Below are 20,219 nucleotides of genomic sequence, written 5' to 3'. Positions count from 1 at the left end.
CATTTCACAATGATATTAATCACCGGTGTGTCCTAGGCTTTCATAAAACCTCATTTGATACACTTTTATAATACAGTAACATTATAAATTTGAAACTCAAAAATGAGTCCTACAAAAAGTGAAAACTAGGTCAGATTATGAAGGATGAATATAAACAAACACTAAAAGCATATAGGGACAAAATTAGAAAGGCCAAGGCACAAAATGAGATGAAACTAACTTGAGACATAAAGGGTGACAAGAAAACATTCTACAAATACATTAGAGCAAAAGGAAGACCAGGGACAAGGTAGGCCCACTGCTCAATGAGGGGGAAAAGACAATAACAGAAAATGTGAGCATGTCAGAAGTGTTAAATGACTTGTTACAATTTTCACCAAAAAGGTTAGTAGCGATCAAATATCTAACACCAGTGAAAATGAGGTAGGATCTGAGGCTAAAATAGGGAAAGAACAAGTTAAAAATTACTTGGACAAGTTAGATGTCTTTTAGTTGCCAGGACCTGATGAAATGCATCCTGGAATACTCACGGAGTTTACTGAGGAGATATCTGAGCCATTAGCGATTATCTTCAAAAACTCATGGAAAGCAGGAGAGATTCCAGAAGACTGAAAGAGGGCAAATGTAGTGCCAATCTATTAAAAAGAAAATAAGGACAACTTGGGGAATTACAGACCTCTCAGCTTAACTTCTGTACCTGGAAAGATAATGGAGCAAATAATCAAGCAGTGTGCAAACAACTAGAAGATAAGGTGATAAATAATAGTCAACATGGATTTGTCAAGAACAAATCATGTAAAAAACAGCCTAATAATTTTCTTTGACAAGGTAACAAGTCTTGTGGATGAGGGGAAGCAGTCGATGGGGTATATCTTGACTTTAGTAAAGCTTTTGATACTATTTTGCATAACCTCATTAAAAAAACTGGGTAAATATAGCCCTGATGGAGCTACTATAACGTAGGTGCATAAATAGTTAGAAAACTGTTCCCTGATAATAGTTATCAGTGATTCACAGTCAAGCTGGAAGGCCATATCAAGAGGGGTCCTGCAGGGATTGGTCTTGGGGCTGGTTCAGTTCAATATCTTAATGGTTTAGATAATGGCATAGAGTACACTTATAAAGTTTGCAGACAATACTAAGATGGGAGGGGATGCAAGTGCTTTGGAGGATAGGGTTAAAATTCAAAATGATCTGGACAAACTGGAGAACTGAAGTAAATAGGATGAAATTCAATACGAACAAATGCAAAGTATTCCACTTAGGAAGGAACAATCAGTTGCACACATACAAAATGGGAAATGACTGCCTCGGAAGGAGTGCTGTGGAAAGAGATCTGGGGTTGTAGTGACTAACCAAGCTAAGTATGAGTCAACAATGTAACACTAGCAACCATCATTCTGGGCTGTATTAGCAGGAGTGTTGTAAGCAAGACATGACAAGTAATTCTTCCGCTCTACTTCACACTGATAAGGCTTCAGCTGAAGTATTGTGTCCAGTTCTGGGCACCACATTTCAGGACAGATGTGGACAAATTGGAGAGAGTCCAGAGTGTAGCAACAAAAATGGTTAAAGGTCTAGAAAATATGACCTATGAGGAAAGAGTGAAAAAATTGGGTTTATTTAGTCTGAAGAAGACTAAACATTCTTTATCACTATTGATAACGTCACCATCCTCTCTGTTGCTCAGGCCTATAGCTTTATGGTCATCTTTGTCTCCTCCCTCTCCCTTGCCCAGTACACCCACCTCATGTCAAAATCCTGGTGCTTTTCTCTCATTAACATTTCTAACACCCGACCTTTTCTTTCTGTACACATTTCTACAGTGGTTATCTCATGTCTTGATTACTTAACCTCCTTCCCCTGGATGCCTGACCCCTATATTGTCCTTCTGCCAGTCCTTATAAAATGAAACAGCTAAGATCATCTGACCTGTCTGTCACAGGCACCCCTCTTTGAGTCCAGCCACTAGTTTCCCTTTTCCTACTGCATCAAGTTCAAACTTCGTATCCTTATTTTCAAAACCCTTCACAACTTTCTTCTTCCCTGTTTATCTGCTTTGTCTCTTATTGTGACATTCATTCCTCCTTTGCTCTCAGCGATGTCAGCCATGGCTGCTCATTTGTTTACTTTTCCTACAACCATCTTTGTGCTCTCATCTATGTTACTCTTACACATGGAGCTCCTTCTTTAAAGTAGTCTGCAAGCCCTCTCTTCCTTCAAATCCCTCTTCATGACCCACATCTGCTGTGATGCCTGCAAGACATCAGTAATTCCTAGATCCAGGGCAAAAAATACCCCCGTACTTTTTTTAACACTCTGGTTGTGCACGTAGCTAGGTGATATAACCATGAGATTGCAAGCTCCTCAGGGCACATACCATGTCTTTCTGTGTGTTCGTACAGCACCTCGCACAACAAGGCCCTGATCCTGATCAGCATCTTGGGATGCTACTGCAATATAAAAATATTCTAAGATTATGGAGTCCAATCATCAGACATAAGCACCCTCGTCCTGTCCTCTCATTACATGTGCGCACACACACACACACACACACACACACACACACACACACCCACACCCACCCACCCCCTCTGGAACATTCAGTCCCAGAGAGGGTTTTCAGAGGAAATTGAGCTGTGTGCTGGTTTTAATACGGATGCAGGGGGTTTACCCTCCCTTCCGGTTTACACAACAAGTCCATCCCCCCGGCCCCAGATGCAGCTCTTGGGTTGTTTCTTACATGACACTCTCCCTGTTCTCCAGAAGACTGGCAATAACTAGCCTTTCTCCTAAGTACTGTCAAAGCCAAAAGGCTGAGTCCTTGTAACAACTTGCAGGCAGACAGAGGGTAGCCAGCCCCCCCTAAAAACACCTCCGTCTCTCCCTCCACGCCCCATCTCCAGACTCTGCACATTCTCCCTGGCTCAGGAACATAATCTCATTCTCCATCATTGCTCCCAGTTGGCACTGAATTGAGGAGTGAGAGTCCCAGAGGCGTGCGTGTGTGTGTATGTGTGTGTGTGTGTGTGTGTGTTTCTAAGCTGCCAAGCCACAAATATAACTTGGGAGGCCCTGACTGGCTTTTGTGTGTGTGTGTTTTCCTCTAATTGTCTAAAGCAATAAAAGAAAAAAGTGTAGATAAGTCTTGGATTTTAAGGACTTTGTTCCTGAAGTCCTGATATAGGCAAAACTCCCCAGATTTCAGTGGGAGCTTTGCGTGTCTCAGGACAGCAGGGGCTGGCTTAAATTGAATAAAACTGCAAGTACAGTATAGGGAGCTTGGTAACAAAGAATTTTGCAAAAAACAACAAGAGCAGAGAGTACAACGAAGAACAGAGAGGGTTACAGTGTGGTGAAAGTACATGCTGGCTGTTATAACACTGTACCTCTAGAATAAATTATGTCCCTTTAAAAAGCAATACTTTAACTGTAGATCTATCTAGAGATAATTAAGAAGATATTGTTCACCTTATTTCCCTCCCTCCTTCCCTCTCTCTGCAGCAGTTCTGTGGAAACTTTTAATACTGCAGCTTGAAACTTGGGCCTCTGGGTCTAAAATGCCTGAGAAAGCACTGCAGGCGCTAACTGTAAAACATTCCTTCAGTGGGCCCTGGAAACAGAGCAAGCTAACGCAGAAGAGGTTCAGAGAGATCACATGTAAATGAGGGCTGGCTATAGACTCCTGAGAAGCGTTTTATTTAGTTTAAACCTGAACTTGAACTTGCAAATCTGTTCCTGTAGAAGTGGACAGAAAGCATTGCTCTGTAGAACAGGAAACCATGTTGCTGCTAGAACGGTACCAGCACTAAGGGGTGTGGGGGGAAGGGGAGAGAGGTGCCAGTGAGAAACAGATTTCTATCCCAAACTTTCCTGCATATTTAATTTTGGGTAGAGTGCAAAGTGACTTGGAAATATATTCCTGATGCATCAAATTGAAAGACGATATCAGAACATCCCTAGTATAATGTGTAAGAGGGTGTTTAGTAATTTTAAGGGGGGAAATCAAAGATATTTTGATTAAGAAGCTGATAAGCTCATAATGGTCTTAGAACCAGGAATTGTTCCTATTGAAATGTTATAAAACCACGTCATACTGTTTTTCGTAATCACAATATATATAGCGCTCCTTTGTGAGTTTGTTCTATATCAATATGGGTAGATCTAAATCTAGATATATGCTTTATAGCAAAAGAGGGGAAGGAAATAGGTAGGATTTAAATAAATAAATGTTAAACTACTATTCTCCTTTGATAAATTGCAATTGTACCCGTGGTAGAATAAGCCTTGTGGAGATTTGTAGGTAACTGGTAAAGCTGATAGAATTCAAAAAACATTTACGTTTGAATCCAAAATGTTTTGTTTTAAATTATGTATTCACTTCTTTGCTAAAATTAGTGTTTTGGATTCTTGGTTTTCCTTGCAACAGAAGATACAAAAGGAGTCCAAGGTTGCTGGCATTTTAACACAAAGGTGCAATTGACACCGTCTACAGGACCCAGCATGTAGTGTTTCTGTTCAGTTCAAGTGGAGTGTTGTTTACTTGAACTACTATTAATGGGCCAAATTATATTAAAGATGAGAGCAGCTGCAGGCCACTTTGTAGAACCTTGAAGGCTATATTTGTCTGGTGGGTCATGCTTTGGTCATCTCTGAGTACAACCAAACCATTTTTAGTCATCAAATCAGTGTTTTTAATGAAAGTTTGAATTGGATGGATGAAAAAACTGCTGCTTTTTGGCAAAAATGCAGGAAATATCCATGTGGAGGGTCTTTTGGTGCAAGGTACTTCAGTGTTTGCTTTAATAACCTTTTTTGTTCTATGACTGTATGTAAAGATGACAGGGCAGTGCGGTGTGGCTTGGCTAGAATCCCCTTCCATGTGTCTGAGGTTTATCAATGCAGAAACCACCACAGCCTTTGAAAAGTAAACAGCTGGCTTGGCTTTGTGTGCTGTATTTTAGATTAGGGATGTCTGGCAGATTTGAGATGACTTTAGCCTGGACTGTTTGGAATACTACAAAACCATTTTTTATAATGTGTTGAAAGTTTGTTCAAATGTCTTAGCTGCACTGCCGCCACCAGCAAGACTGTTTGTATTCCAATCAGAAAACTGTATGGTAGCAACAAATATTAGAGAACTCACTGGAAGTCTCTGAAAGATCTCAGCTCGCCTTAATCCCCTTGCTGTACCTCAGATCTCAAGTAACTTTCATACTGTGGGCTCACTTTAGTGGATAGAACCTATTTTTCATGAAAAAGCAGGAAGTAAGCTGTCTTTCATAAAAAGATTTACAAAATGTAATCGTTGAAATATTCTCTTTGAACTGCCTTGTCTGCAGGGGTGTCTGGCTCCCACTACCCCCTTTTCTTTAGAACACCCTTACAAGTTCTTCTAGTAGATCAGGTACACTGGTGGTTCAATTCTTTGATGTCTTGAATGAATGAAAGAAAAGCATAATAAAAGAGAGCTGTTGATCAAGCATAAAATACTCTTTAAGCTGACAGAATGGCAGAGTTAACACATTCTAAGCTGCTTTTAGTTTTTTCCTTTTTTCCTTACATTTTCCTGTGCTTTGTGTACAGTGGGGGTTTTTATTTTTTGAAAAGTCTCTGATCTATGTAGTTAGCCACCCGCTAACAAAAACCAAAATGGGATTGTTTCTTTCTCTCTCATTTGCTTGACTGCTTTTTTCTTCTTCTCCTTCTTCTTCTTCCTTTTTTTCCCCCGTATAAACTGGTTTGCGGGTTAGCCCTGGCCAGCTTTCACTGTTTGCCGTGAAGTTTAGAAGACCTACTTTGCCTATTTCAAAGTCAACTTAGTAATAAATAAAAGGGCTCATTCTCTTAACATTTTAGAAAAGAGGTAAAAAATTCAAACCTCTCTTTTTCACACAGTGTTTCCAAAATAAAATAAAACAGAGCCCTTGACTTGAAAAACAAAACTAAAACTAAAATAAAATACAAATGGATTTCTTGTGCGATCACTTTCTTTTACTTAGAGTCAGGGAATGGGGAGAGTTTTCTTCTCGTAGATCTAATTTAGATCTTAAGTTACAATACATGATTTATACATCATCTTCAGAGTGCCTGGTCTGCTGGCTGGATTACATTGCAAACGTTTGCCATTGATAAGTTTTACTGTATTATATTCAGACTAAATGTGACTGTCATAGTTCAGTCAACCTTTCCTCTGTTCTTCAAGTTCTGAAGGCAGGGGGTCTAAAGCTCAGAACATTGCTTTATGCTTAAGAAACATCTGGGGCCAGCTGAGACACTCGCTGAAATGTTCAGATGTCTGGAACAACAGCAATAGTTACTGTATTAGTACGTTTGTAAAAGGTTTTGGAGAGGCTGGGGTGACTTTAAGGGGTAAAAGCACTAGTTATTTCCAACTTGAGGTTTGAACCAAGAGGAACTCTTAACTGAAGTAAGTTGGTTAGTCCCAAGATAGTAGTGGTTTGGACTCCTGCATTTTTAGTAGTCAGCAGCCAGAAGTCCATATTACAAAATTATTGCACATAATTCAGTACAGTTTGCCATAATTGGCATTCTCACAAAAGTTATTGAATACAGAGCTACTGTACACCTCACCTAGAGACTTGTGCCCCTCCAGGGAGGAGTTTTATCTTTTTGAGGCTGTGCAAACATACTCATGCTGGCGAGTGGCCTATACTGTACTTAGACTTTGGACAACCAGAAGATTCACTTTGTTTTATTTCCCTTTGGGGATGACCAGGTTGCTGTTTCTGTCCCTTTTGGTATTTAGTTTTGAAAAATTTAATCACTGAATAATAATCCTAGCACTAAGAAAAATAACTGCCGTAGACCTCAGAATGCCCTCGGAATGTCTTTAATATTCACTTGTCAGTTTAGACACAGTGCGTCTCTCCTCATGCCTGGTGAAACCCTATTGAAACCAGTGGGCAAATCCAGGCCTGGTAAAAAGCAGGTGCATCCCCATTAACTTCAATAGAGCTTCAGCTGCTTACGTGGAATACAGTTCACCTTTGAAGTTTCATAGAACGTCTGATTTTGGCCCTGTTCATTTCAAATGACCTGCTGTAAATGAGTGTGTTACTGAGAGCTTTAAGTCAATGCCAGAAAATCACTAGAATTAGTGCATGGTGATGAATTTTCACAACTGTTTCACATTTGCGGCTAAGATTCAGTACTGCTACCCAAACAGCTTCCCCATTTGGGGGTCAAGTTATATGACTGTTGTTTTCATTTAGGCTATATCGCGGCTAGACTTTTTACCCCTCACACATTCCCACCAGCAGAGCTATTCTAGTGGTAGCAAAGCAGGAATTACATCACGTTGGTTAAAATATTGATGCTTGCTTACACCAAAACTCAACCATTGTTACCACCAATGGAGCGGCACCAGCGGGAATTTAAAAAAATGGGTCTAGTGTGGACAAAGCCTTAGACATAAATGGATTATGCGAAGAAAAATCTCCTATGTGTGGAGTTAGTGAGAGATTTAAATGTGTGAATGTCCTCAAATAACCTACATAGCCTAGAGAAGTAAGCCAACTGTCACACCCAGTTCTGGATTCCACATTAACCACCTCCTTCCGCAGTGTTAAACTTTGCCCTCAAGGACTTTTGTTTAACTTTTTAATTTGAAAAACAGATACTGCTGCTTTACAACCTCCACTTTTTGCTTTAAGTGAAAGGCCTCATTGTTACTTCAGGAAATGTTCAGGTAGAAGTAATTCTAACAAGTTTTTGTTTGTTTTGTTTTGTTTTAAAACATGCAGAAAATGCTTATGGTTACAGTTCAGAGCCAAGATAAAATAAATCACACAGGAAGGCTGTTTTGAGGAGATTTTAATAAACTTTGGGCCTGATTCTATGTTTCTGACCCAGGCAAAACTGTTAGTAAAATCAGTGAAGTGCTGTCTGCCTATCTCTTGTAAATATGCCACTTTCCAGTGTGTGTTTCCTGGTTGTTCTTTCCAGTACAAAGGACATAAGTGCCAAAAGTTGCTTAAGGTTTTGTGTCTGTGCCTGTGCTATATTCAGAATAGCATAAAAAAAACAAATAGACTGGCACTATGAAAGAAACATAATTGCCATTTCAGTCTTCCTGTTTAGGATTCAGTCAAGTAGATATTGTTTATGGTTCATAAAACCTTACTAGTGTGAGAATTCTAAGATACTGGCAGTGTAAAGCTTCAACTTTCATGGTGCTGTAAATTAGGGGGGGAAAGTGTAATAATACTCCTCCGAGAACAGTAAAATAGAGCTCCGTAATGGTTAAATGGAATTTTATACTCACATTCGGTGTGGAACTGTTTTGCATTACATGAGTTGAATACCTTAGAGATGACACACATCTGCAGGCACTCTATTAAATCCTTAGTCAGCATTTTTCAACCTGATGAGATTACTTCTTCATTTGACTGGAGAAAGGGAAGCTAAGATCTTGTACTGGACTGCAGAATTCTTTTTGATGTTTCACCTTGAACACTAGAATAGGACAGTGAGATACTCTGTAGGTCAATACAGAACTGTAGTAATACTGTTGACTATATAGCAGTAATTTTACTTAGCTAGGACCTTGTGGTCCAGTGGATTCATTTAATTCCAAATTCCCCACTGCAGTATGTTTTTTTAAAAAAAATCTGGATCAAAGCTAAATGTTTGCTTTTCTGGTAAAATGCACAAAGATAATTTCATCCTGCATTGGGTTGTGATATTGCATGCAATTTAAATGGAGATGTAAAATTAAGAAAAGAAATACTTTTGTTCCCCAGCTGGATGCAGTAAGTTAGATTGCAGGACAAGAAAGAAGGATAAAATGTAGGTGGTAGCCAGAAAGCATAGTCCATTTTAAATTATGTTGGGGAACAATGGCAGAAAATTCCATATGTATAGATTTGGGTTTGCCTGTTTCACTATGCTGTTTAATCATACAAAGAACTCTGCAAATCACACATCTCAGAGCTGCATATTCTGTTATGTGCCTCATACACATTCTTCATTTTATATGTTGAGGTCTGCTCCTCCTTTGCAGTGGAAAGGTGAGTCAAAAGGATAATCAGACTCTTCAAATATAATCCAAGAAGATTTAAACTCATATGTAAGGTCCTTAAATATTAAAAAATTGTCTAGGAAAAACAGGATAATTAGGCATGTGTATTTCTTTTATAAAATATACATTGAAATGGTATCTTGAGAGCAGTGCGGGATCTGATGAGACAATGCACTGTTTCAATCTAGCTGTTCTTGCTGTCTCAGCATATAAAATATTTCATCAAAGAATAGTTGCAAAAGTAACCAGTGCCATTCAGATGTGTTTGTCATTTGAATTTCTTACACTTAAAATCAGCTTTTATGTGAAGGCCATTTGGATAACAACGTCACTGGACACAAGTTTACAAAAATATGTTTCAGTTCAATACTGAAGGGGTAAATTAAGTTTTTCATTGGTATTAAGATTGAACTGTGTCTGCAGGAGTCATATTGACACCCCAGTGCATGGTAACTCTACTCCTTTATTGACGTGTTGTTAGTCTAGAGCACAATAGCACTCTGTGTCTGCAAATCATTGGTAAAATCATCTCAAGAAAAAAAAAAGTTTGAAAGCCTAATGCTAGACAAAGGCACAAGAGCTGCACTGCGCAGCTAAAAACTCCAGAGTCAGCAACTTCTATTGATTAAAAACTAACCTTTAAAGTAACTCTCAGAGTGTGTGGTTAGCATTTAAATTTAAACATGTCATGAGTTGATTTGTGTTACAGAATACCAACTCGGAAGGAGTTACATTCACATCAGATTTTTTTTTTCTAATTCCCTTAAGCAGCTAAAGTATTTCATGAAATGTCAATAGGGCAGTGGAGGAAAAAAAAAGGTGTTTTGGAGGGGGAGTGGGGGAAGCTGAACTGAGTCTTGTAGTTCCTTTTCCCATGCAAATATTCAGCCCCAAAAGAGAAGTGTGGGGAGTGAAACGCAATAATTAGACCTTTGTCTAACTTTCCCAAGTGCCAGAGAAAGACAGATTAATTAAATATACAACAGTGTTAGTTTTTGGAGTGGGGGTCTCTCTTGCTGTGGAGGTCATAAATTAGGCAGAATAAATACTTCAATGTGTTTGCAGTGGGCCTGCTACGTCAGAGCCACTGGAAGGTTGGTGGGAGGAGAGCAGAGTGTTTCTTGCTAATGATAGTCACGTCTGGGTCTGTCTGGTTGCTCCTAGCAACCAGACATGATGTAACACCAGGATGAACTTGAACTTGGGGGACTTGAAAAGGGAACAATAGACCAGAGCAATCAATAAAGCCTATTTCAGTGAAGGATTACAGAGCTGCTCTGGGGTAACCTTGTCTGCAAGGCACACACTGAATAGTAAGATATGTGAAGAAACTTTTTGCTTTTTAAGAGAAGTGCAGAAGCACTGCAGAATATTTTAGTAATGCAGTGAGTAGCAGGGAGAAATGTGGTATAGAAAAGTGCACCCCCTGCAGTCCAGAATGTGCACTAAGAATCATTAAAAGAAATACTGCATTTAAGTGCACCGAAGGAAGATTAGGAGTTTCAAACCGGTTTCCTTACACTTCAGTAATTAAAACTCCAGACCACGTTGGCACCCCAATAATCCAAATCCGATCTATTAAAAATGAGATGTCCAAAGACTAGAAAGGTCTAATCATAATGCCAGTTTAGCAGAGGTCTAGATAGTGCACAGTTACTCCTTTTTTGAATTAGTGGAAGGTGTTGATGTGTATTTGCCAGAGCGATTTGCCTTCCTGAGTTCTTTAAAGCTAGTGGTTAACAATAATGCACGTCTGAATACAGGAAGTGTATTTTTAAAAAATCTGCTCTTGAAATAAAAGTCTGCTTGTGAGGCCAGTAAATCTTACTCCAATGTATTTAACTATCATTTAGCTGTTTATCCATGTGATCAGGCAAACCTTGATGGTAGCCAACTGGACCTCTGCAATAAAAGGATTTTTACCTATTTGAATGACCAAGACTGGATTTTAACCCTTTTGCTCCCTGCTGTGCACTTTCACAAAGCTCATCCTTGTCCATTCAGACCATTCTGAAAGCTATAACATTTGTATTATGATTGTAAAACATACATGTAAAGTTCAGAACACCTTGAAAATTGTGATCATTATGATACCATCCAGGGGCCAATTCTTGCTTGCCTTATCTGTGCGCATAACCCTATCAAAATCAATGGGACTGTTTAATCAATAAGGAGAGCAGGATTTGGCACTGCTGTTAAAATAAAATAAACAGTGGCTACATAACCCCTGGAAGAATTTTTTTCTTTTTATAAGCTTTGTGTATTAAAACTATTTCATTTAATTACAGCCTGTCTGAGTACAAATACAAAATTTGTATGCAAGGGTTGAAATAGATATGGGGATGGTATGGCTGCTCTCAGAAAGGGGAATGAAGGAAGAGTTAGCTAATGAAGTCAATTGGAAACTGGATTACTGACAACATTTCTCATACCATATTATTTATTTTATCAGCTTCTGTAGAGCCTACCACCGTGGCAAGAACATAGAATCTTGAAGTCCAGCATGAACCTTGCCTTAGGGGCCTCTATAAATATTAATACATAATATTGTGGTGGCTGTACTATAAATCACATGACATGATGAAAAGAAATGGAGGAAATAGTTGGTAAAACTTGTCATCAGTATGTATGTGTTCAACTCTGCACCTAATATGATATGACAGGAGCTTATATAAAATGAGTTTCAGCAACAAGTCTCTCATACCTGAGCCTTTCTCATTATACTCTTTTACCTTAAACTATAGTTACTTCTTGTTATTTTAATTCCCTAGAGTGCAGTACCTCACAGTCAAATTTAAATCCACATTCTGTTTAGAATCCCAGGACCTGATACTGATCTTACTCATATCTGTTTTACACTGGGGTGAATCCATCAGGCCTGTTCTGATCTCACTTACACCCGTTTCGCCCCAGTGAAAATAAAGCTACATTGATTTGAGTGTAGCTACTCTTGACTTACCCTAGTGTAAATGAGATTCCCATGCAGGCCCTGCTGGGCTTATTCTGATCCCGTGGAAAAAGTTGATTTCTCTGACTGGGGCACTTCAGTTTTCCTTGGGTTCAGGACCGTATCATCTTTGGAATGCTAAAATCAGCCACCCTGAAGTTCACAGGGAAGGGTGAGTGGTAACGAATCTGTGCAAATATCCTCAAACTCTGTCCCCCTGTTTAGAATACGAGGATTGCCCTGCTATTCGCGGCTCCTTCCAAAACATCTGTAATTACAAGCAGCTGAAAGGTTTTCTCTCTGTTTTGCAGTCCTGGTACCTGGGATAAAAGTCACAGCTTCCCATCACCCACCGGACAGACCACCTGACTCCTTCCCAACTCTGTAACATGGAAGCAGCAGCAACACAGTGCAGTTACTTCACGTCAGTGGAAGGAGAGATGAACAGATATCGACAGCAAACAACTAGTACATGGAAATGGCAAATGTTATGGTCAATGGCAAAGGCCATAACTTTTTTGAGATTTTTTTAGACACCTTCGGGACTGTTGTGATTTCTCATATGGTGCTGGAAATGGTTGGGCTTTGTAATTTTTGAAGTGTTTCATTGGTAGTGTAAGTATTAGGTGACACTGGGTAGAACTAGCCTCTGCTGCTGCTTACTGACTCGCTGTTGTAACACACTTTCCATATGGAGCCTAACTTGTTTTACAGCATTTTCATTGATTTTTTTTCCCATGCAGGTGTGAGACTTCTTGAGAAATCATGAAACACACTTAACCTGTAACTTTTGTAGTAGCTGAATTCTGCAATATAGAAACGTACAGGACAGACATAGGGCATGTTTTTCTGTAACGGATTGGGAAAAAATGCAGTTTTTTGTTTTGTTGGGGTTTTTTTTACAGTCGGATACAGTTAGATACATAACATGAAAAATCTGAGCATTTTCAACAGGTTTTTTTCCACTCAAGTTGCAGAGTGATTTAAAACATCACACTACTACTATTCACAAAAAGAAAAAAAAAAGAAAAAAAAGAAAAAAGTTTGAAATGCTGCACTTACATAACATTTTTTCAACAATTTTCAACAATGACACAAAAATTCATGCAGAAATGGGGAAGTTGGTCTGTTTTGACAGAAACTGACAGGAATCAAAACAATCGAATTTTGAATTGAGTAAAGTGCAATTTCATTGGATAGCTAAATATCTTTGTAAGATAGAGATTGTTGAAAATTCTATTTTTGTTTTCCAAGTCCTTCCACCCCAGGACTCTAAAGTATTGGGGTAAAAAACAGCCTTGCAAGAAAAAGGGGAGCTATTTTTGCTTTTTATGTTTTTTATTGTTAAACTTGTATCCCTTTAAAACTGAAGGAAAATTTAAAAAAAAAATCTAATGGTGCTTTTACCACAATATGTTAACTACATTAAATGCTAATTAATCATTTTCTGTTATCAAAGCACATAACTAAAATTAAATCATAATATCTGTTAATTTTATAAGCTAAAAGTCACTATAATGGATTATGCCAATTCTGACAAATTTTACGTCTTTCCGGCAATATAGGGTTTATCAGTTCTCAGACACCTTGGGAATCATGTAGAATGGTCCAGAAATTAAAACACCTTTGTGTCCCTGAACTGGTACTTTTTCTGGACTAAAAAGAAAACAATACAGAAACGAATGCTGATGTGACAACTTACGCCAGTTCAAAGCAAGGGCACTTGCTGAAAAAAAAATAAAAAAAAGTTTGGACCCCAAACGTCCTGTATCTTATGTACAAAAAAAAAAAAGAAAAAAAGAAAAAAAAAAGAAAAAAAAAAGAGTGCAAGTGATTTTTCCTATCAGACAGCGGAGCATCCCTTTGCTTCACATGTGACTTTAAGAAGGTTTCCTATACTATACATATATATACGTTCTGGTTGGCACGTCCAGCTAATCAGAGAAAGTCTCTGCATGTTCTAGTGTTAGTAACTAATTTTTATATAGTTAATGTAGGGTAAAGTAGAGTGCATTAAGACACAATATTGTAATCCCTATTCCAGGCACTTGCCTTTAAACTATGTTTGTACGGCCCTTCAGAAGGGTTTCTACTACTGTCCTATACAATCAAGTAACTGAAATTCTTGGGAAGACACTTTGCTCCTCATCTTTTCCCTGAAACAATGTTTTTTTTTCTTAATTTGCACGAAACAAAAAAAAAACAAAAACAAAAAATTCCATATCAATGTGCCTTGCCCTGGATAGCGATTATTTGTGGAATTGTTGCACATGTTCCTATATTGAAAGGGGTTTTTCCCTGGTCAAGCATTTGGAGACACTTTTTGTAAATGTGACTTTTATGTCAGCCATTGTCAGTTTCAACATCTAGAATTAAATAGAATGTTAGTTGTTCCGCAGATAGGAGTAGTGTTTATTGTCCTGTATGGTCAGTGGCAGTGCTATTCTGAGATCTGTAGATGCTAGATTATCAGTATTTTTGGATGTTGCTGCATTTTACATTTTATTTGGAGTCTTCCTTTTGTTTTGTTTTTCCCAGATATATGAAAATATGCAATACCTGCTTATATCATGTAGAAAAGCTTAGCAATTATTAATTTTTCTTTTAATTTTTTTTTATTTGACCAAAGTTGGTGCTGCACTTGACGCAGTGTGTTTTAGGTGTTTGTCTTTGTACTTATGTGATTTTGAATGCACATGCAGGAAGGGCTCTTCTTAGAGAAGCAGTCAAACTGTGAAGCACTAAGCTGAACCCTGCTTCAAGCAATTTTTGTTTTACAATTGTTCCTTTCACAAGCAAGCCTTAAAAAAAAACAAAAAAAAAAACCTTCCTTTTTCTTCAGATCCCACACCCATTTTTATTAGCAGACTGCAATCAAGCCACATTCAACAAAAGTATATAATGCCCATTTTTATATGCACGTTTTTAAACTTCCAAGTTCTGAAAATTGTTTACTGGTTATTCTCTATTTAAGGAAAAAAATAAAATGTTTTGGATTTTCATATGTGTCTGATAAGTGGTTGAGTAGTCATTTTGCTCTGTTGTATTGTGTGATTGTTAGTATATGGTATCACATCCTCTAGCCAGCATCCTTTGCCTTCCCTATAGCACTTAGCTGGGCATTACTTTATTAAGACATATGTGCACTAAAAAAAATAATAATAAAATTTTAAAAAAAGCAGCTTTCAGTGCTTCACAGTGAAGGGAAAAAAGCCTAGACAAACATTTTGTCAGAACCTTGCTATAAGCCAAGGTATTACCAGTAAATTGGTTGTATATACAATAAAATTGCACCCTTTTTTAAACAAAACAAACTTAAGCAATAGTTTGGGCAGTTAGTTGTTTTTAGTGAGCATGTTGTAGTCATGGCTGCAAAGAGAGAGAATTAAACTGCCCACTCAGAAGATATGTAATTTGTATGTTGTATAGTTTTATTGATTACACTGATTTATTCTACCCTATTTTATAATGCAGGACTTTTGTAATGTTGTTTAAATGAGGACAAATTTCTGTCAAATTAGCTTAGTGGAATTTCTGATTGTTCGTTATAAAGGCAGCATTCATAGAATTGCTTTTTTTTCCCTTTGGGAACTGGATTTAAGTTAAAAACTTTCCTGTTTCCGTTTTGTATGTATTTAAATACAGTTATTTTTCTTCTCTCAATGGTATAGCATATTCCTATGCTTGAGAAGTGTAGGCTACTGAAGAACCATTGTAAATGGACAGTACAGGTATGCTGTATTTTTGAAGGTATTTTGTCGCATTAAGTTTGATAACGCTAAAGTTAGGGAATTCTGATCAGAATTGCAGAAAAAAATGTTTTAAAGGCTTTAAAACATTAGGTAGGCGGTCAAGGGTGTTAATCAACAGTGGTTGTAAAGTATTAAACACACTAAATTACATTTTTGTTCACCTTATTACCATGCAGAAAACACAGCAGTTCAGTTCTGTTCAGGTACGGAGAACAAACAGTTTTTTATTCCTCAAAGTAAAACAAAGACTGGAGTTCTGAGCAAGACAGCTGCTCGGGGTGTGCAGCCTACAATAAAGAAAACATGCAAGATTCAGGCGGACGGTGTTGGTCCCTAATTCAGAATCCGATTACATTTCCTTCCCCTTTTAAATTGTTTTATTAGTTTGTTAAAAAATAATGCAACCAACTTTTTTTCCCTCTCCACCTCATCTCTGGAAATTTTGTCAGACACAAATACTGACCCATACTCAATTCCTTCCTCGCCCACCCCATTCCCAAATTTAAAGGTTTAAAAATCTCTTGTCATGAATTGCCTCCACGAGTTCATTGCTCTCTTTTTGAACTAGGGCACTTGCTTTTGTTGTGCTGTGCACCCCAGCAATGCCATTCTTTATTCCTCGTCCTTTATTATAAAACATACGGGCTACAGTTAGGCAGCCATGGCATAGTTTGTCTCCGCTCTTTATTCCCCCCTCATCCCTCCTCTATTGAGGTTGAAGGGTAAAGGAAACACAAACTTTCCTCAACTCCGCAGTATTCAGTCAGTCCACAGGAATATGCAAAATCTCTCTAACTTTGTTTTTCTTTCACTATTTGTTTTTGTTCCATATATTTTGCAGCTTCGTAGTAACAGTGTTATAAAATATTTACTGTACAAAAAAACTACAAAAAACCCAGATACATAGCCTAAAATAGTATTTTTTTTCCCCTTGTGGTGATTTTTTAAAAAAGAATGTCAGTTAATATTGTACTTTGCATTGTGTCTCTGGAAATATCTTCTTCTTTTCTTTTTTTTTTTTTAAGAAGGCCTCCATCGAACAAAATTAAACACAACCGGCATGATAATGTAAGGAGAGCTTCAATGGCACCTAGAAACGAAACAAACAAATCTCATGAGATCTGGTGGAGGAAGGTCTCATGAAGTGAACGCTGCCTGCTAGGCAGGATTGTCATCAAATCAGTCTTGCAATGCCAATTTTGTCTTGAAGTCAATGCATGTATTACTGTTTGACAGTAAACCCAGCTATGCCATCATCAAGTCCAAGGCTGTGCAATAGTCTAATTAGTATCGAGTACATTTTCCTTTTATTTTTTCCAATAAAATAGCAGTGGGATGAAAATTGCTTTGATATATAGCAGGTAACATTGAAGCTATTCCATAGCACTTAACTGTAGTGAATACTGTGTCACCAATTCTGAAATCAATTTAATGTTTAATGCAAATCCATTACATGGTGCTATTACAGGCTGGCAAAATGATTTACAAATATGTGACAACTTGGGCTCAATTCACTCTGCTTTCCAACAATGTAAATGCATAGCAGTGTTTATCTGCATGAGAACTATGCACTAATCTATCTGAAAAAAAAAAAAGAATATATCAACTTTGGTATCTACTTTCCGTTTACTTAAATCCTTGCCTTTTTGGTCATTGTTATAATGCCAGCTTTAGGACAGAAAGAAGTATAAGAAAACCAGCATAATACCTGATATATTAAAATGTAGTGCCTGTGAAATCTGTATTATATTGCTCTTCTGAAGTAAGATTTTTTCTACACCGGTAGCCTTCGCTGTCTGTCAGAACCTTCTGATATAGGTGATGTAAAATAACCGTACAATATTAATGCATGCTATTCCATAATGCTTAGTGAGCTGTATGAATATTACTCAAAGTTATGTTAGTCTTTTTTTCTGACTTGGTTCTTGTCAGATAGGTTTAAAGATATTTCACTGAGAACGCAAATTCTGTCTTTTCTTGATTTGGGGTGTTTTCAGTATTTTGGAGGTATACATTTACTTAAATTCAGTATTACTTGTGTTGTTTTTTTTTTCTTTTTCCTAGAGGGCAGGCATGGGTATTGAGACCAGAAATCCGTGCCTGGTAAGATGTTTGTCTCAAAAGCTACCGTAAGAATTCCAAGAGAACATATGTATAAAGTTTAAATTTAAAGGATAGCTCTCAAACCCATAATTGAGACTTAGCTGATGTTGAAAGCGCTTTCTGAATGGGCAGTGTTTAACCAGGTACCCATGCTTGACCCTTTTTCACATCAGACCTCATCATCTAAAAGGAAAAATCCTTACAAAAAAGAGAGAGAGAAAGAAAAAGAAAAAAAAGAAAAATCTCATGTGGCTGTTTAGTTTCAATATTTTTCCTTCAAACAAAACTCTGTACAAACTTTGGGCCAGATTCATAAAAGACCATTTGCTATTAACACGGGATTTCAGTGTACTTTTCTCATCCAAATCTAAGAACACTGTCTTTCCAAGTATATGCTTCAGCAAGACCCTCTTCCCTGTGCACAAGCACCCACCTGCCTTTTATGCCTCCTGAGGGCTACGCACCCCATAACGGGAGCAGAATCAATCAGAAAAAGGGGCCATGGCAGGGGACAGAATGTCATATCCAACACCTGAAATAGACAAGAATTTTAAAAGGAAAGGGGAATGTAGAGGAGGGGACAGCTCCATGCTGCACTCTGGCCATTACATGGTCTTTATACATTTACATGTGATGTTCCTTGATTACAAAAAGAATTAGTCTGTTCCAGGGGTAGGCAACCTATGGCACATGTGCTGAAGGTGGCACACGAGCTGATTTTCAGTGACACTCTACGCCCAGGTCCTGGCCACCGGTCCAGTGGGCTCTGTATTTTAATTTAATTTTAAATGAAGCTTATTAAACATTTTAAAAACCTTATTTACTTTACATACAACAATAGTTTAGTTATATATTATAGACTTATAGAAAGAGACCTTCTAAAAACATTAAAATGTATGACTGGCTCGCAAAACCTTAAATTAGAGTGAATAAATGAAGACTTGGCACACCACTTCTGAAAGGTTGCTGACCCCTGGTCTGTTCCATAGCAGAATATGCTAGGTGTGCTACCTCTGATTTCCACAGAGACCATTCATAAAGGAAAACACTCATATACAGTGTAAACTTCTGTATTTTTTACAATGGATTTTTAGGAAGACTGTTTTCCACTTAATCTGTACTTTTGCTAATGAGTGAACAAAACAATGTTCTTTACCCAAATCTCCCCTCTCCTCCTCCTTTCTACAAATTAGTAAATTTTTTTAGAAAGAAGAAAGGCAAATAAGGTTCACTTTAGAGTTCTGTGGTAGGTGGACAATTTCCCAGCTGTAAACTCTCATCCTTTACCCCTGTTTTGTTACTTTCGTAGAAATGCAGAGTAAATAGTGGTTACTGATACCATACAGTGAAGGTTTACAAAATTTTTTGCTGTGGACATACAATCAATGGGCAATCCCCATTCTGCACCTGTATTGAGTTTCTTCCCACAGTTAAGCATTCGCCTAGCTCCTCTGATCCTTGTCCACTCAAGTTCCTCATTTTAATTTTCAGTTTGCTGGACAAAACACTTCTAATGGACGTGTGAAAGATCTGCTGGAAAATCACTTAGTACCCGTGTTAATACCACGTTGTCTTCATGGTTTTGAGTCGAGCCCCTTGTACCTCTCGTATACTTGTATTGACTCTCATAGCTACCATTTTAGTTTTACTGTGTTCTGTGAAAAAGAATTGTAATTGGTTGAGAATCACTGTGGGCATCCATTCTTATTCAACTAAATCTCTGCAGGTTTTTTGAGCTGGTGTGGATTAGTTTAACTCTTGTATTCAACCATTAGTGCTACCACCTTCTCACATTACAATACAATTACTGGAAGCAAGTACTGCATTTCCTATGCAACAAAAAAAGGAAAATAAAAAATTGCTAATGCTAACAAACGGTGTTGTTATTTACTTTGTGCTGTGCCCTTTGCGTTTATGGGGCCACGGTAATTATTGCCTGTTAAAACATGACTTTAATATCAAGGTATGTAACGCAGCTCTTTGGGCCAGCTTCGTGCCTTTTATCTGGTTCCACTTCATTAGCTAGTCCCCAGTCGTGGACTTTCAGTTGAATTGACTCGTAAATAAGTATGTAACAAACTATATTTTCTCAGTTCTATGGGTGTCCCATTTACAAACATTATGGATCACTCTTCAATGAACACTTGAAGGTTACATCATTCGAAATAAATATATAGCCAGCCTACAAAAAAGAGGGGATACTTCTTGCTGACATGAACAGAGAACATGCATTAATTTTGAAAACATTAGGGCTTGTCTTAAGGTCACCCTTAAGTACACTGATATGCAACTTAAGGTCACAAAGTACCAACTTGCACTCTGGTCCTTAGCATTTGAACTAAATTTTTAGTGCTTTGCTAAATACAGATATTTT

General features: G+C 37.8%; 1 protein-coding gene across 6 annotated transcripts in view; it reads left to right on the top strand.

The window, feature by feature from the left end:
• NFIA (nuclear factor I A) overlaps positions 1-19,720 on the top strand; it is a 303,342-nt gene extending 283,622 nt beyond the window's left edge. For all 6 annotated transcript variants that reach the window (XM_050962038.1, XM_050962036.1, XM_050962037.1 and 3 more), the window contains one exon: positions 12,302-19,720. In XM_050962038.1, the coding sequence (XP_050817995.1) occupies positions 12,302-12,319 (18 nt within the window). In that variant the 3' untranslated portion in view covers positions 12,320-19,720. The remainder of the gene's footprint in view (positions 1-12,301) is intronic.
• The last annotated feature ends 499 nt before the right edge of the window (positions 19,721-20,219 follow it).

Source organism: Gopherus flavomarginatus, chromosome 7, assembly GCF_025201925.1.
Source record: "Gopherus flavomarginatus isolate rGopFla2 chromosome 7, rGopFla2.mat.asm, whole genome shotgun sequence".
NCBI lineage: Eukaryota > Metazoa > Chordata > Testudines > Testudinidae > Gopherus > Gopherus flavomarginatus.
This window is presented reverse-complemented; position numbering and strand designations above follow the sequence as displayed.